We start from the raw sequence: 16,147 nt of genomic DNA, 5'->3' as shown, positions 1-16,147 counted from the left end.
ATCCCGCAAAAAATGAGCCCCTACATAAGAAAATCTCTCTCAAAAAAAAAAATATATAGCTCTTAGAACATGGAAACAATAAAACATCATTTTTGCTGTCCATACATACATACATACATACATACATACATACATCTTACAAAGTGCTGTGATGTCAAAACAATACTTATTACAACAATGATGATTATCTAATCAGACATGATTAAAAATAAAGTTAGATTTAGTGCGCATATATAGCCGCATGTTTAATACTATATTCGCGCATGCGCATTTATGCGGATATAATAAACGGATATAATAAACATACTATTGCTTATTACTTAATAATTACAATACTATACAAATATGGTGCGAACATGCGTTCAAAATGTTATGACATGAAGTTTTGTACTTACGGTTAGCAGGAGTTCATCCTCTTCGTCATGAAATTTTGTGCCCACCATTATCTCTTCTCAGGAAGAATCACTCTTAAAATGGAGCTGACGTACTTGCGATAAACCACGCCTATAATGAGCGCGCGCGCGCACGTGCGCATGTGCGCACGCACGTGCGCATGTGCGCAAGCACAATCACAACACACTAACAGGTGGTGTATGTAGCGAATAAGCGACTATATCGAATAGGCAAATTATCTAACAGGCAGCGGTTAGGCGAATATTAGAATATTTGAAAAATGCTATTGACCCTGACGTACTTACGATAAACCACGCCTATAATGCGCGCACGTGCGCGCGAACAATAGCATCACATTATTTTAAGTGGTTAGGTAGCGAATAAAAGAATATAGCGAATAAGCGAATTATCCAGCCAGCTAATAGGCGAATTTTTGAAAAATGCTATTAACCTTGCCGCATTAGTTAAAATATACCATCGGAACTGAGTTTTCACGAACGTATGGAAAAATTAGATCCGATGGTATATTCTAACAACACAGTGAAGTGACGCCTGTAGGATTAGTTAAATGTATCGCATAATATGTATTATCGAATTATCGCATATGCGAAATAATAACGAATTCGAATATTCGCGAATATTTTTCGAATATTATTTCGAATATTCGCGAAATATCGCGAATTCGAATATGGGACATGCCGCTCAACACTAATAAAGACTATATTACACTGGAAGCTTGGTAGACATGTATGTAACATCTCCAGTACTTTGTTCTGCAGCTTTTCTTGCACAATATCGCCCTCTAGTGTTATAGTAAGACAACAGTTTGTTTTATGCTACATTAAAATGTGGAGAGCTGGTAACTGTCAGCCTAGGGGTTATGATATATTAGAATAGTATGGTTGCATATTTACTACTTTATAGATTGGAAGTCAGTTTTTAAGAACAGGCTTCATATGTCCAAAGCAACCCACAAAACCTGGAAAATATAGCACCATCTGCTAACACAGAATTAATAAGAAACCCTAAGGCCATGTTCACATGACCGATTTTTCACAGTGAAACAATCAGTGGTGCAATATGTAGCAGACATATGAAGCTGACCCTCAGGTGGTAGCCTAGGATATAGCATTATGAATGGAAGCCACAGTGCGAGTGTGAACAGAGCCGAAACTGTGCAATTGTTCATAATTATCATAATAGCTGGAAAAATGGAGTAACATGCTGCTGTGCTCTGTGTATGCAAGTTATCACTTTTACATTTCCTGGCCATGGGAGAGATAGGGCAATGAGACTGTAAAACTGCACAGGGCTGAAGGCCAAATACTTTCATACAGGTCACCGAAAACTCTGGTAATGATAGATTTCTCACGGCCAAGTGCTGACACAATCGCACTGAATAGGCCCAGCATTATTGCTCACATATGCTCTACAGTAGAAGTTCCCAACCTGTTGTACATTGTAACCCAACATTCAACTTGAATTACTGGTCAGAAGCCATATCCTACCCAGATATGGAGGAAACAATGAATATGTGGGAATATGCGAGCCCTACTTTTGGTAGAAGAGAGGTGTAACCACTTTAGGGTCTGGACAGCTGTTGAGTGACTAAAGATTGCGGTGTAGCAGGGCTGCCATAGGAATGATGCAACTCGCACATTTGCTGCGACCGCAATCTCATCTGCTACATCAGAACTGTATTATCTGGGCATTTGTCTAATTTATGTGAACGATCGGCCCCTGGAAATCCAGTCATGCTTCCTCCCCCATCAGGTGTACATTGTGATGGCAGAGATGAGTACATAGGTTAAATTAGGAATGATGCGATAGGATTTTCTAATCACTTTATTTGGATCTTGATAATGACTTCATACTGCCAGGTAGAGGAGACTGCAGCACCGTAGAAAAAGACAGGTATGGCTTCAACAATGTTTGAGCATTGGATCAGGTATATGACACATCATATATAGTTTCATGCTTTAATAAACACAGATCACAAAGAAATAGGCCAAATGCCTCTGCAGTTTCAATAAAAAATATGAAATACTTTTTACAAGTTACATATTATATAAAAAGTTTAGTGCTGCCCGGGAAAAAACACTGTTTAATTTACAAAACCAAAGTAGATCAGACACACAGATACAAGGAGCGCAGGTTGTTGGGGCTATCCCACAGGATGCTTCATTTTCGAGGAAGGAAAGTTCTCTTTACCCAAAGTAAAGATCATCTAGACAGTAACTTCATGAAACCCACCAAGACACAAACACAGATGTAATTCAAGGGCTCAGTTCACAAAACGTGCATGCAGCTTCTTAACAAGGGTCTATGTACAGGTTCTTGGGTTCCACTAAACCATGGAAATATCTGCAAACAAGTCTATTGACTGCCCCAATTCTTCTCAAACCATTTGCATAGGGATATGTGACGATAACAGTGTCAGGCTTGTAGCTACAAAGTACAAATACAAAAGTGGCTCTGTAAACTCATCGGCGGCTAAAATATTCAAGGAAAGCAGGGTTCTTGTATTCTAGTTTTGGTATTCTATCTCAGGGGTAGGCAGCTTGTGGCAGAACTAGGGGTCACATAATGCTGAAACGTGTGGTTCTACACTGTTTGACTGCTTTATGTCCTAAGGCAATTAGCGGGTTTTACACATTTCTGCAAGAATTAAAAAAATGAGACCTAAAACCACTGGACTGTGAAAGTGGCAAATGTATGTACTGACAGAGGGAAAACTTCTTGGCTGTGATCAGTGGTATAGTGAGTCTGCTAGATCATCATAAAGTGCATTTATTCTAAGTACATGATACCCAATATTGCAGCCAGGGGTCCACCTTACAGCTCTATTTTCTCATCAGTTTTTTCTTTTCATTTTAATTTTTATTATTTTAGGGGCAACCATCCTGCCTAAGCTGTGAATAGTAGTTCAGAGATATTCTTTACAGTAGCTGCTTAGGCACAAAGAACATGAGAAAATAACAAATTTACTAAGACCAGCTTTTTAAGCTGGTTTTAGTTTCCCCCTTGCGCTGCCTTAAGATTCGTCTAATTTATGATGAGACATGTGCCTTGTCATAAATTAGGCACATTCATGGCAGTCCTTGCGCCTGGCGAAAAGACTACTCCAGCCCCTGGCTGGCGTCGTTTTTCACCACCATTTACACCTGTTAGTAAATTTGGCCCCTCACATGCCCCCGTTCGCTGCCCATCCTGGCATGAAAGGTGTTGTGCAACTAAATATTGTCGCACGGCCATTTAAAAACAGACTCGCAACAATTTTTTTTTCCGAATAAAATACTTACAAGTCCCTTCATAAATGACCTGCATTGACTTTTATGGGAGAATGTTGTAGGCACTCTCTGCAGAGGAAAGGACGATGAGCTGTCCCCATTACCTATTGTCAGAGGTGGATCCTATGTTATCTGCCTCCAATTTTATCAGAGGTGTTATCTTTAACTGTAATCCTGTGATGATAACTAGCTGACTGCTGAGAAGTGATTTCTACAGAATAGGAAGTGTCAGCCTATAATGAGGCTCAGTGGTCAAAGTGAAAACTATAAGGTAGCAGGAATATTATTTAAATATAGTAAGTGACATGGAATGTTATAAAACACCCCAAAAATAAATAATGTATAACATGAAAACTTGAAATAAAATAAAGGTTACTCACCACTCCTGTTCCAACACTTACTAGGTTCCCACTCTGCTCCATGGCTTAGTCTCAACAAGCAGAACAAGTCTGCTCAGTCAGAACAATGGGGACCTGGTAAGCTTCAGAACTGGAGCAGCTGGGTATCAGTGAGGGTATGTTTCCGTCTTTTACTTTTTGATCCCACTCTTAGCCCTTTCTCATAAATTTTGCACCTATGGACAACTCTTCCAACACAGATTTGCTGCAGTGTTTGTCATTTAAACCCAAATGAAATCACAAAACATTTAGGAGGAGATTTATCATGTAGTTTGTGCTAGAAAAGTGGCATTAAATAAATCGCTAACTGTGTGTTTGCAACTTTTTAAATGCAACTTTTTAAAAATACTCGCAAGAGCCATTTTTACTCCACCTTTATATATATTTGTCTGCATTACATTGGTGTGCAGTTTGGCCTAACTTGTTGTCTAGTGACCACACAGATACACTGGGGCAGATTTAATCTTGTCTAAAAGGTTGACAACATTAATTTAGACGCTCTAAAGAAGCTCCAAATTTATCACACATACCTTTCCAAGAATGTGGCCCTGCTGTGAAAGGAGAGCACGCCATGCCCACGCAGCTTTTTTCCATTCATTGCTATTGGACTTGGGCTCAGGTATTTTTGGAAGTCCCATAGCAAAGAATAGCATACTACACATGCACAGTTTTTTCTTGACAGCATGCTTGCTTTGTTATTTTGTGAAGTACCATAGCAGTGAATGGACAAAGCCACGCATGCATGGCATGCTCTCCATTCACAGTGGGGTGCCATTCTTACATAGGAGCAGGTCCTATAGGTGGGACTCAGGCATTTAGCTCTATAACGTAAATATCCAGATAGGACAACCCCTTAGCTACAGTACGTAGGCCGTACCCTTATAGTTATGTTCATACCTGCAGTTACTGGGCATTGTATAGGTGATCATCTAATCCATCTTGCCATCAGACAGAACTGAACAGCTTGATTAGTAGACGACTCCTGTGCTGTTGTGACATATATCTAGTAATAAATAGATGCCAATACTTTGCTTCCCATCCTAAATAACAATGGCTCCTTCCTTACATGGCACTGAAGGTTCATTCTGGTACCTTCTGACTGTAATGGTCCTCTTCACTGATAATTATGATGGTATGTGGACAATGTAAATATGAGTGACTTCTAGTCTATTTTTAGTTATGTACATGTTGATGTTCCTAGCTGTAAATATGACTATATAACAAAATAAGACCTCATTTAAGTCAAGGTATGATGGCAACATCCTACTAATGATATATTAGTGACAGCTGTCTGACAATTATGTGATAGATGATGATATCTTAACTCATATAGTTGATCTGTGCAGGGTATAAAATCTAAAATTCAGGTCATGCACTGAAAAACAATGAGTATAGATATGACCATATAGTCATAACATCCTATAATACAGTGAATTACAATGAGGCTGCCATCCAAACTAGACATAAAACATAACAGCATAGACTAATAAGATGGTCTTGACATTTCAAGTGTCAAAATTTACAAATAAATGTACAAATTTAAGAATTGATTATAGGGATTATAAATAAATAACGGCCTAGGTTTCAGTCCTGTGTTACACAAGGTCTATCGGATACAATTTTATTACCCCTGCTATATGATTATTATTACTAGCATTATTATAGTCTGTACAAACAGATGGGACGTTAGGTACATTTTCATTAAAATCGTGCCTGTAGAGCTCAATGTTATATCCATGATAACCACTGCTTCACATGTAATATTTTAGTCTTTCAGTTATGAAGGCATTCGGACATAAACAATATATAAATGACAATACAGGCTTAAAAGTTGTATAAAAGACATTTTAACACTTTGAAGAAGGAAAAAATCTTCCAGGTGAAAGGAACCTGTACCCATTTCCAGAGGACAGTTTTATGTTGCGTATAGAACCAGGCATGTTGATGGATGATGCTGACTGAGTTATGTTTGCTACATTATTGTTTTCTGTATGTTTATGTCCATTTTGAGGATTTTGCTGTGTGACTTCAGCATGCTTTTTCTGAACACATAATTCCTTTAGTTCAAGATTATCCACAGCCTCTTCTTTTTTGTTATGCCGTGGAGACAAGTTTAATAAACTAAGCACGTCCTTCTTTGAAGTCATTGTTCCAGGAGCTCCACGCAGTATTTTGATAGGACCTGATGTATGCTGAGGGTTATTTGTCCAGAACATCTTGAGATTGTGGATGGCCTTCACCTTCTCATCAATTGCAGCAAGTTTTAATTTATCCAGATCAGGTGCATCAGCAGGGCTGGATCGAGCAGATCCAGCAGAGGAGTATGAAAGAGCTGGAGATGAGGTACTTCCTGCTGGAGACTGGTGACCTGAGCTTGGAGATATGTTTCTTGGAGATCTTGAAATGTGGGAGCTATAAGGAGAGCTAGGGTATTTCAGTTTGAAAGGTGAATCTGAACTTGGAGAAGGTTGGTTACTGTGAAGACTTGCACCTTCTTTTAAGGATGAATCAGAATTTGCAGGACTATTGTATCCTGAGCTCACTTTTTGAAGAGAAGAGCTTCTAGTTGGAGGCTTTGGTTTCACAGTAACAGGAGAAGGCAACCCCTTCTGAACAGGTCTACTAAAAGCACTTGTTTCTGATGACCTGAACATAGAGCTGCCATTTGGAGTTGAAGCACCATCAGGTGAATGATTCACCCTATTCAAGCTGCCACTTCTTTGAAGACGTTCGACTGCAATTAAATGACTTTGAGTCTCCTCCAAGATTTTTTGTGCAAGCTCCTCAGGATTAAGTTTAGGGTTATTATCTTCTTGAGATTTCACAGTACTGTCTGTTTCAGTACTAGATTGGTCTGATTCTCCAGTATCAGAGCTTGCAAGTTTTCCAACTTTTTGGAAAGGTGAATTTGGACTTGAAATCAGAGCAAGTTTAACTGGTGAATTTGGTGTGCTTATGCTACCTTTAGGATTTACAGACACTTGAATTGTTTCCTGAATATTTTCCTTTCTGAGGCTAGGATCTAGGTTTTCTGAGTATGACAAAAGAGGTTCATTACTTATTATAGAAAACCCATCATACTCTTCTTGCTCCTCTTTGCTTAATGACATCTGGGTCTGCGGGGAAGACTGGCCTCTTGTTGAGCTTCTGAGAGAATAAATATTTTTTGGTCTGTCGTGGTCCTGACGTACTTTGTGTTCACCCTCTGCTAAACAGTCTGGCTTAGAGACAAAACTCATTGATGATGCAATAGAACTTAGACTGTATACAGAGATAGCATCTGAAGACATGCTATCTGGACACATTGGAGAGAATGGATGGCCCAGATATCCTTGAGAAATTGGGTTTGAAACCGACTGAGCAGATGCCAGGGATTCAAGCGATGAAGAACTATCAAGGCTAAGGCGTTTTGGAAGCTCAGTGGAATCTGAAATATAGAGAAAGTATACATCAGGACTAAAAATACTCCTTACATATATAATATATTAATGTATTCTAATGCATGGCTTCTCAATCTTTTTGTACAGACGCCTCACCAGACAGAACACGGTGATGCCTGGGCCTGGATCACTGGTTTTAGTCCATGCCAAAATCGTTATAAATTACCTCACGTTATATAAATATTATCCCAATATTACAATAAACACTAAAGCATTTTGTCTTGCTAAACCAGAGACTGGTGCAAAAGAACTGTGATGTACAGTATATAATCACTTTGGTCAATACTGTTTCCCAGGCTATTCTTCATCAACAACTAGAGGATCCTCACCACTTGGGAAACACTGGTCTAATGTGTAATCTATTTTAGGAACCATCAAATAATGATAGAAGATATTGTAGATGTTTTTTTTTTGCTTTCACTGGTACTCTATTATTGCCTAGCTACAAGGATTCTTGGTCTTGGTTACTTGGCTTTACTGTGGCACAAGTTCACCAAGGAGGCCCTCGTTTGGAGCAGACATTGCCCCTTTCCATATATTCATATTTCCCTTTCCATGTTTCCATTCATCTTTTCATTCTATTATACTCACCAAGGGTTTATAGTTTACACCCATACAATAAATGCATTGTAATGCTTCATTATTATTTTCGCAATGATCAGTGATAGATTAGCCCCCTCCCCCAAATCAATTGCACTTTACAGAATAGCTCACACAAAATGTCCAACCCAATATGCTGCACACAGTGGAATAATGATATCATTGAGCCTTTAATTTACTGGAGCATTTTCACATTTATTGAATTATAGCAATAACCTTATTCATTTTCATGCAGTGCAGCAATATAAATCCCTGAATAGTAATCCAGCCTAATCTTCCTTACATAAGCACAAATGATTGTACATAAACTGCACTCGTAAAAAACTTACCAAAGAGAGCTAAAAGAGACTGTAAAGCAAATTGCATTGTCCTTTTGTTGGCCTGTTTGCCAGTTTTCAGTACGACTTCTTCTTGTCCTACTTCACACAAGTCAAAGCCTAGGAGGAATAAACATGCTACCATTAGGGGGACAGGACTCTGACAGGTTGGATTTCAATTCTCCAACCCTTTGTGTTACTCAATGCAAGTGGCAGCTGAGGTGAATGGAAGACATGGATGCTTGGAAAGGACATACCGTATTTTTCGCCCTATAGGACGCACTTTTTCTCCCCAAAAGTGGGGGGGAAATTGCACTGCGTCTTATGAGGCAAATGCTGCAATTTTACACTGATAAATCGATGCCGCGCTGCTGCACAGCGCGGCCGGCGTGTGTATCAGCGGAAGGGAGGAGGGACTCACTAAGTCACGCGCCTGCTCCGCCTACTTTATAAATGAAGCAGGCGGCGCAGGCGCGTGATGTAGTGAGTTACGCTGCCGCCTCCCGCCCGCTCGCCCGGCCTCCTGCCTGCTATGGAAGTTAGTAGTAAGTACCGTACTACAACCTGGATGAATGAATTTACAGTTTAACATTGCCTAAATGATTACTACAGTGAGCGGGGCCCGGTGTAGTAGAATACAGTGATTGCACCGGGCCCCGCTGCCATTACAAAACAAGATGCCGACCCCCACCCCCTGTATTGGGGGTCATTCACTACACAGCGACACTGTTATGGGGGGGGGGGATCTGTGGATGACACATAGCATAAAATGCTATGTGTCATCCACAGACCCCCCCCATAGCAGTGTCATGCCATCCCCAGATGCCCCCATAATAGTGCCATCCCCAGATGCCCCCATAACAGTGCCATCCCCAGATGTCCCCATAACAGTGCCATCCCCAGATGCCCCCATAACAGTGCCATCCCCAGATGCCCCCATAACAGTGTCATCCACAGATGCCCCCATAACAGTGTCATCCACAGATGCCCCATAACAGTGCCATCCACAGACCCCCATAACAGTGCATCATCCACAGATCCCCCATAATAGTGTCACCCACAGACCACCATTAGTTCAAAACCCACCAAAAGCACACCTTTTGGTTAAAAAAAAAATTTCTCTTATTTTCCTCCTCAAAAACCTAGGTGCGTCTTATGGGTCGGTGCGTCTTATATGGCGAAAAATACGGTAAATAAGAATAAATGCAGCACTCCAAGAATAATTTTCAATATTCCATCTTTATTCCAGTAAATAGTTGAAAAAGACCCAAAAGGGGTCGAAACTTCTCTACTGTTTATGGGAATAAAGATGGAAGATTAAAGATTATTTTTGGAGTGTTATGTTTTTATTTTCTTATGGACAATTCTTATCTAGGAACCAGGATTGTTGTCACGTGCACCCATCTATATTTGTAGATAGCCTGATGACATTGAGGACTTGTGCTGCTGGCTTAATTAAGTGGAAAGGATATACAGGCTTTTTAATGGGGGAATTTGGCTGACACCTGGCAGCCACAATATATATTGCACTTACAATAACCTTAAAGTGGTTGTCAGGTTTCCAGTATTGATGACCCATCTTTAGGACAGATCATCAATATCAGATCATCTGGGGTCCAACTCCCGGTACCCCCACGATCAGCTGCTTGAAGAGACAGCAGTGTAACTGAGAATGAAACTGGTATGAGCACCGCGCTGTCTTGACTGTTTACTGTGTTATTACAGCTCCTCTGTCCCATTCACTGAAATGGGAAGGAGCAGTTGTAGTTACACTCTATGCCATTCAAGTTAATGAGACAGAGGAGCTGTAATAACACTGCTTACTGCTGCAATGTCGATGGTGAGCAGGTAAACAGTAAAGAGAGCACTATGTTCTCTTCAAACAGCTGATATTGATAACCTCTCACTATACCTGAGGATAGGTCATCAATATTGGAAACTGGACAACCCCTTAAAGGGGTTCTCCAGTCCCACAATGACATCTGCCCAAAGTACCCCGAACACTGCATATATTTGACCCATAAACCTGTTTTTCATGTCAGCACTTTCCTTCCCCTGTTCTTAGCAGCACTTCATCCAGGCAGGATCTTTACATGCAGAACTTCCTGTTTTCATCAGCTTCCTGTTGGATTTTCTAACCAAACCTAACATGCTTTGCTCTGCAATGTTTCTCAGGACTTACTCTGCCAGTCACATTGTTCCTTCTGCAATAGTCATGCCCTCTACACGTCACCTCTCCATGTTAGCTAGGAGGAAGAAGCCCTGTGAAATATTACAGGGCAAAGCATGTTAGGTTTGGTTAGAAAACCCAACAGGAATCTAATGAAAAAAGGAAGTTCTGCATGTAAAGATCCTGCCTGGATGAAGTGCTGCTAAAAACAGGGGAAGGAAAGTGCTGACATGAAAAACAGGTTTACGGGACAAAAACAGATAAATTTATTATGGTAACGCAGAAACCCTTTATAGGGGCTGTGCAGCCTTTGTTTTAGTGATGTCCTATTCTCACAATAGGTCATCGCTAGCCTATTGGTGGGGGCCCCACGCCTTGCACCCCTTCCTGTCAGCTGTTTAGTGTTGCTCACTTGCTGAAATTTAATGGAGGCAGTGCTGCTGTGATGAGCACTGTTCACAACAAAGTTGACTGTGCTTTGTAGCTCCAGCTCTGGCTTCTGGTGATAGAGCTACACTGAACAGCTGTCAATCAGCTAGTGACGTCTTATCGTGAGGATAGGCCATCACTTAAAAAAAGCTGGACAACCCCTTTTTACATAGTGTAATATTACATTATAAAACTGAAGAAGCATGAGGCGTCTGCATTGTGGCAATGCTATATGTTATTTTAACACTTTTTTACAACATCCGCTGTACATGTACGGTGTATGTGGGGTCTTTAAAGATGGTGCCCACTCTGGAGCGGAGCGAGCGCCATAGCCTCAGGGTGCCTACTGCTTCATACAGCACACACCGAAGCTAATGTCCGCAATCGGTGGTAATGCTGGCCACGGACCTTTAAACCCCTCAGATAAAATGTGACCACAGCGCCTAAGAGGGCTAAAACCCAGAAGCGCGCACTTCTGGGTAAGGAACACCTTCCCCCAGCAGAGATCAGGGAAGAAGTTCCTTTACAGTAATGAGCCTGTACTAGGCTTCCAGGCTCATTACAGTTCAGCAGGTGGCAGCACTGAACTGTAATATAGAAATTTCTGTATAGAATAATGGAGCAAATTCCATCTGATGATTGCAAGTTGGGGTCCAATTGGGGACCTAACAAACAGTAAAAAGTAAAAAAGCTTTGGAAAATATAAAACAATAATAAAATATAAAAATTCAAATCACCCCTGTCCCCAAAATAAAAATAAACAATTAAAAAATAACATTATGGGTGTGTGCTGTGTGCAAAAACACCAATACTATTAAAATATTTTTTTAAAAAGTATGTCATATGCTGAATAGCGTAATGGAAAAATAAATAAAATGGCCAATTCTCCATTTTGTCAACACTTTACTTCCCAAACAAATTGAATAAAATATTATCAAAAAGTCATACATGCCCCAAAATTGTTTTGGCAAAAACTACTGATCGTCCCGCAAAAAATGAGCCTTCACATATCTCTTTAGGCATAACTATAAAAAAGTTATAGGGGTCAGAATACGGCGATGAAAAGAAAAAAAAATTTTTTTCAAAAGTTTTTCTTTTTCAGTATTAAAACACAAGAAAAACTATACATATGTGTATCGCCATAATCGTACTGACCTAATGAATGAACAGCACAAGTTAGTTTTACCGCATAGTGAATGCCGTAAAAACAAAACCCATAATACAGTGGCGGAAATGTTTTTTTTTTTTTTCAATTCCACCCTATTTGGAATTTTTTTTCCAGCTCCCCACTACATTCTATGCCACATTAAATAGTGGCATTAGAAATTACAACTTGTCCCGCAAAAAAGAAGCTCTCATACGGCTAAGTGAACAGAAAAAAAAACAACGCAAAAACGAAAAATCGTTGCATCAGGAAGGTGTTAATGCCCTTTGTATGTTAATGCCTTTGTCTATGACCAGCTTTAGTTGTGATAGTAATGGCTGTTTTCCCATTAACATCATTTATCACATATCCACAGGATAGGGTATATTCCTCTAAGTAAAAAATATTTCATTATGTGTACATTATAGTATTTTGTAATAGAAGTAAAAAAAATATATACCTAAAGCTGCTAAAAATTCATGACACCCAGGCAATCTCCAAAGCTGAACACTGATAGAAACCTGGATGGGGACTGAGGAGAAATCATGGTCTTTTTCTGCCTGCAGCTGAACGAGGACCTGATGCAGCTAAATGGGAAAAAGCACAATTCATTAGACAGCAGTAGTTATCACTGGTTACAAACAGAATAGAATAATTGCACGTTGAACACCTAAATTTCTATTTTTTTCTAGTATGCAGTGTATTGTTTAAACTACAAGATGCACAAGATCAAATGTGACACACGGCTATAGAGTCAACTGGCACCCTCCTGAACCCTCCTCAAGACCACCAGAAGGGTACATAACCATCTAACACTCCCAGTGAGAGTGTCAGGTATTACATACCAAGCTGGGGCAGGTGCCCTCCTGAGTTGAATTGTCACCATCCTCGGGACAGCGACAGGAACTGATGGTATTTTAGGGACATTATTATTACTGGGGGCACAATAAGGGGCTCTCTAGGGGGCATTATTAATACTCGGGCACTAAAAGCACAATTATTATTACTGGTGGCAGTATAGGTGGTATTATTACCCGTATAATTTTTTCTGCAATATAGTATTTGGGGGCATTGGGGAGCACAGCGGGCACAATATTGGGTGTGATAGCAGAAAGGGAATAAATCAAAGATGTGAGGAATTTAAGATGTCTGTTAGTCAACCTCTGCAGAGGTGAGACATGGGTGAAATGATTCATCATGGCAGTCTGGGCCGAATAGGAAAGAGAATGTCTACATCAGAGTAGACATCACTTGATGTAATAGGTAGGTACTACTGTATTCTCCTGTATGTTTATTTGTGCTGAAAGACCAGGCAGGATGCTGAAGGTAGGGCTGACTCGTTGCTGTGGCCTGCATCTCACTTTCTCAGTCCCCTCCTCCATATCTGAGACAGCTGAAGGAAAAGACAGAATGCAGTAGCTAGCACTGCCTACCACAGAGGGGCAGCTTAAGTGTACATATTTTGTGCTGCTGGGGCAGTATTTTGTGCTCCACTATGGTATTTGGATTTGCTAGGCCAGTATTTTGTATCTCACTGTTGTATTAGGTTCTCTTGGAGCAGTATATTGTGTCTCACTGTTGTATTTGGTTCTCTTGGAGCAGTATATTGTGTCTCACTGTTGTATTTGGTTCTCTTGGAGCAGTATATTGTGTCTCACTGTTGTATTTGGTTCTCTTGGAGCAGTATATTGTGCTGCACTGTTGTATTTAGTTGTCTTGGAGCAGTATTTTGTGTCTCACTGTTGTATTAGGTTCTCTTGGAGCAGTATATTGTGTCTCACTGTTGTATTAGGTTCTCTTGGAGCAGTATATTGTGTCTCACTGTAGTATTTGGTTCTCTTGGAGCAGTATTTTGTGTCTCACTGTTGTATTAGGTTCTCTTGGAGCAGTATATTGTGTCTCACTGTTGTATTTGGTTCTCTTGGAGCAGTATATTGTTCTGCACTGTTGTATTAGGTTCTCTTGGAGCAGTATATTGTGCTGCACTATTGTATTTGGTTCTCTTGGAGCAGTATATTGTGTCTCACTGTTGTATTTGGTTCTCTTGGAGCAGTATATTGTGTCTCACTGTTGTATTAGGTTCTCTTGGAGCAGTATATTGTGCTGCACTGTTGTATTTTTTTTCTCTTGGAGCAGTATATTGTGTCTCACTGTTGTATTTGGTTCTCTTGGAGCAGTATATTGTGTCTCACTGTTGTATTTAGTTGTCTTGGAGCAGTATTTTGTGTCTCACTGTTGTATTAGGTTCTCTTGGAGCAGTATATTGTGTCTCACTGTTGTATTTGGTTCTCTTGGAGCAGTATATTGTGTCTCACTGTTGTATTTAGTTGTCTTGGAGCAGTATTTTGTGTCTCACTGTTGTATTAGGTTCTCTTGGAGCAGTATATTGTGTCTCACTGTTGTATTTGGTTCTCTTGGAGCAGTATTTTGTGTCTCACTGTTGTATTTGGTTCTCTTGGAGCAGTATATTGTGCTGCACTGTTGTATTAGGTTCTCTTGGAGCAGTATATTGTGTCTCACTGTTGTATTTGGTTCTCTTGGAGCAGTATATTGGGTTGAACTTTGGTATTTGGTTCTGCCGGGGTAGTATTTTGTGTCTCACTGTTGTATTTGGTTCTCTTGGAGCAGTATATTGTGCTGCACTATTGTATTTGGTTCTCTTGGAGCAGTATATTGTGTCTCACTGTTGTATATGGTTCTGCTGGGGTAGTATTTTGTGTCTTACTGTTGTATATGGTTCTGCTGGGGTAGTATTTTGTGTCTCACTGTTGTATTTGGTTCTCTTGGAGCAGTATTTTGTGTCTCACTGTTGTATTTGGTTCTCTTGGAGCAGTATATTGTGTCTCACTGTTGTATTTGGTTCTCTTCGAGCAGTATATTGTGTCTCACTGTTGTATTTGGTTCTCTTGGAGCAGTATATTGGGTTGAACTTTGGTATTTGGTTCTGCCGGGGTAGTATTTTGTGTCTCACTGTTGTATTTGGTTCTCTTGGAGCAGTATATTGTGCTGCACTATTGTATTTGGTTCTCTTGGAGCAGCATATTGTGTCTCACTGTTGTATATGCTTCTGCTGGGGTAGTATTTTGTGTCTTACTGTTGTATATGGTTCTGCTGGGGTAGTATTTTGTGTCTCACTGTTGTATTTGGTTCTCTTGGAGCAGTATTTTGTGTCTCACTGTTGTATTTGGTTCTCTTGGAGCAGTATATTGTGTCTCACTGTTGTATTAGGTTCTCTTGGAGCAGTATATTGTGTCTCACTGTTGTATTTGGTTCTCTTGGAGCAGTATTTTGTGTCTCACTGTTGTATTTGGTTCTCTTGGAGCAGTATATTGTGTCTCACTGTTGTATTTGGTTCTCTTCGAGCAGTATATTGTGTCTCACTGTTGTATTTGGTTCTCTTGGAGCAGTATATTGTGCTGCACTGTTGTATTTTTTTTCTCTTGGAGCAGTATATTGTGTCTCACTGTTGTATTTGGTTATCTTGGAGCAGTATATTGTGCTGCACTGTTGTATTTGGTTCTCTTGGAGCAGTATATTGTGTCTCACTGTTGTATATGGTTCTGCTGGGGTAGTATTTTGTGTCTCACTGTTGTATTTGGTTCTCTTGGAGCAGTATATTGTGCTGCACTGTTGTATTTAGTTGTCTTGGAGCAGTATATTGTGTCTCACTGTTGTATTTGGTTCTCTTGGAGCAGTATATTGTGTCTCACTGTTGTATTTGGTTCTCTTGGAGCAGTATATTGGGTGGAACTTTGGTATTTGGTTCTGCCGGGGTAGTATATTGTGTCTCACTGTTGTATTAGGTTCTCTTGGAGCAGTATATTGTGATACACTGCGGTATTTAGTTTTGCTGGGGTGATACTTTGTGCAGCACTATGGAATTACTGACCCAGTCTGTGTTGGTCCCACCTACTTGTTTTGACCCCGCCTACAACATGGTGGTTCTTTTTTTTTTTTTTCAGGGTC

The 16,147-nt window shown here is 40.2% G+C and overlaps 1 protein-coding gene across 2 annotated transcripts in view; it reads right to left on the bottom strand.

The window, feature by feature from the left end:
• Positions 1-3,668: 3,668 nt before the first annotated feature.
• Positions 3,669-16,147, bottom strand: part of TTC28 (tetratricopeptide repeat domain 28) — a 639,226-nt gene continuing 626,747 nt past the window's right edge. For both annotated transcript variants that reach the window (XM_040416538.1, XM_040416539.1), the window contains 3 exons: positions 12,642-12,768; positions 8,451-8,558; positions 3,669-7,508 (listed from right to left, as the gene is read on the bottom strand). In XM_040416538.1, coding sequence (XP_040272472.1) covers positions 5,929-7,508; positions 8,451-8,558; positions 12,642-12,768 — 1,815 coding nt within the window. In that variant the 3' untranslated portion in view covers positions 3,669-5,928. The remainder of the gene's footprint in view (positions 7,509-8,450; positions 8,559-12,641; positions 12,769-16,147) is intronic.

This window comes from Bufo bufo, chromosome 2 (assembly GCF_905171765.1).
Source record: "Bufo bufo chromosome 2, aBufBuf1.1, whole genome shotgun sequence".
NCBI classification, from domain to species: Eukaryota; Metazoa; Chordata; class Amphibia; order Anura; family Bufonidae; genus Bufo; species Bufo bufo.
This window is presented reverse-complemented; position numbering and strand designations above follow the sequence as displayed.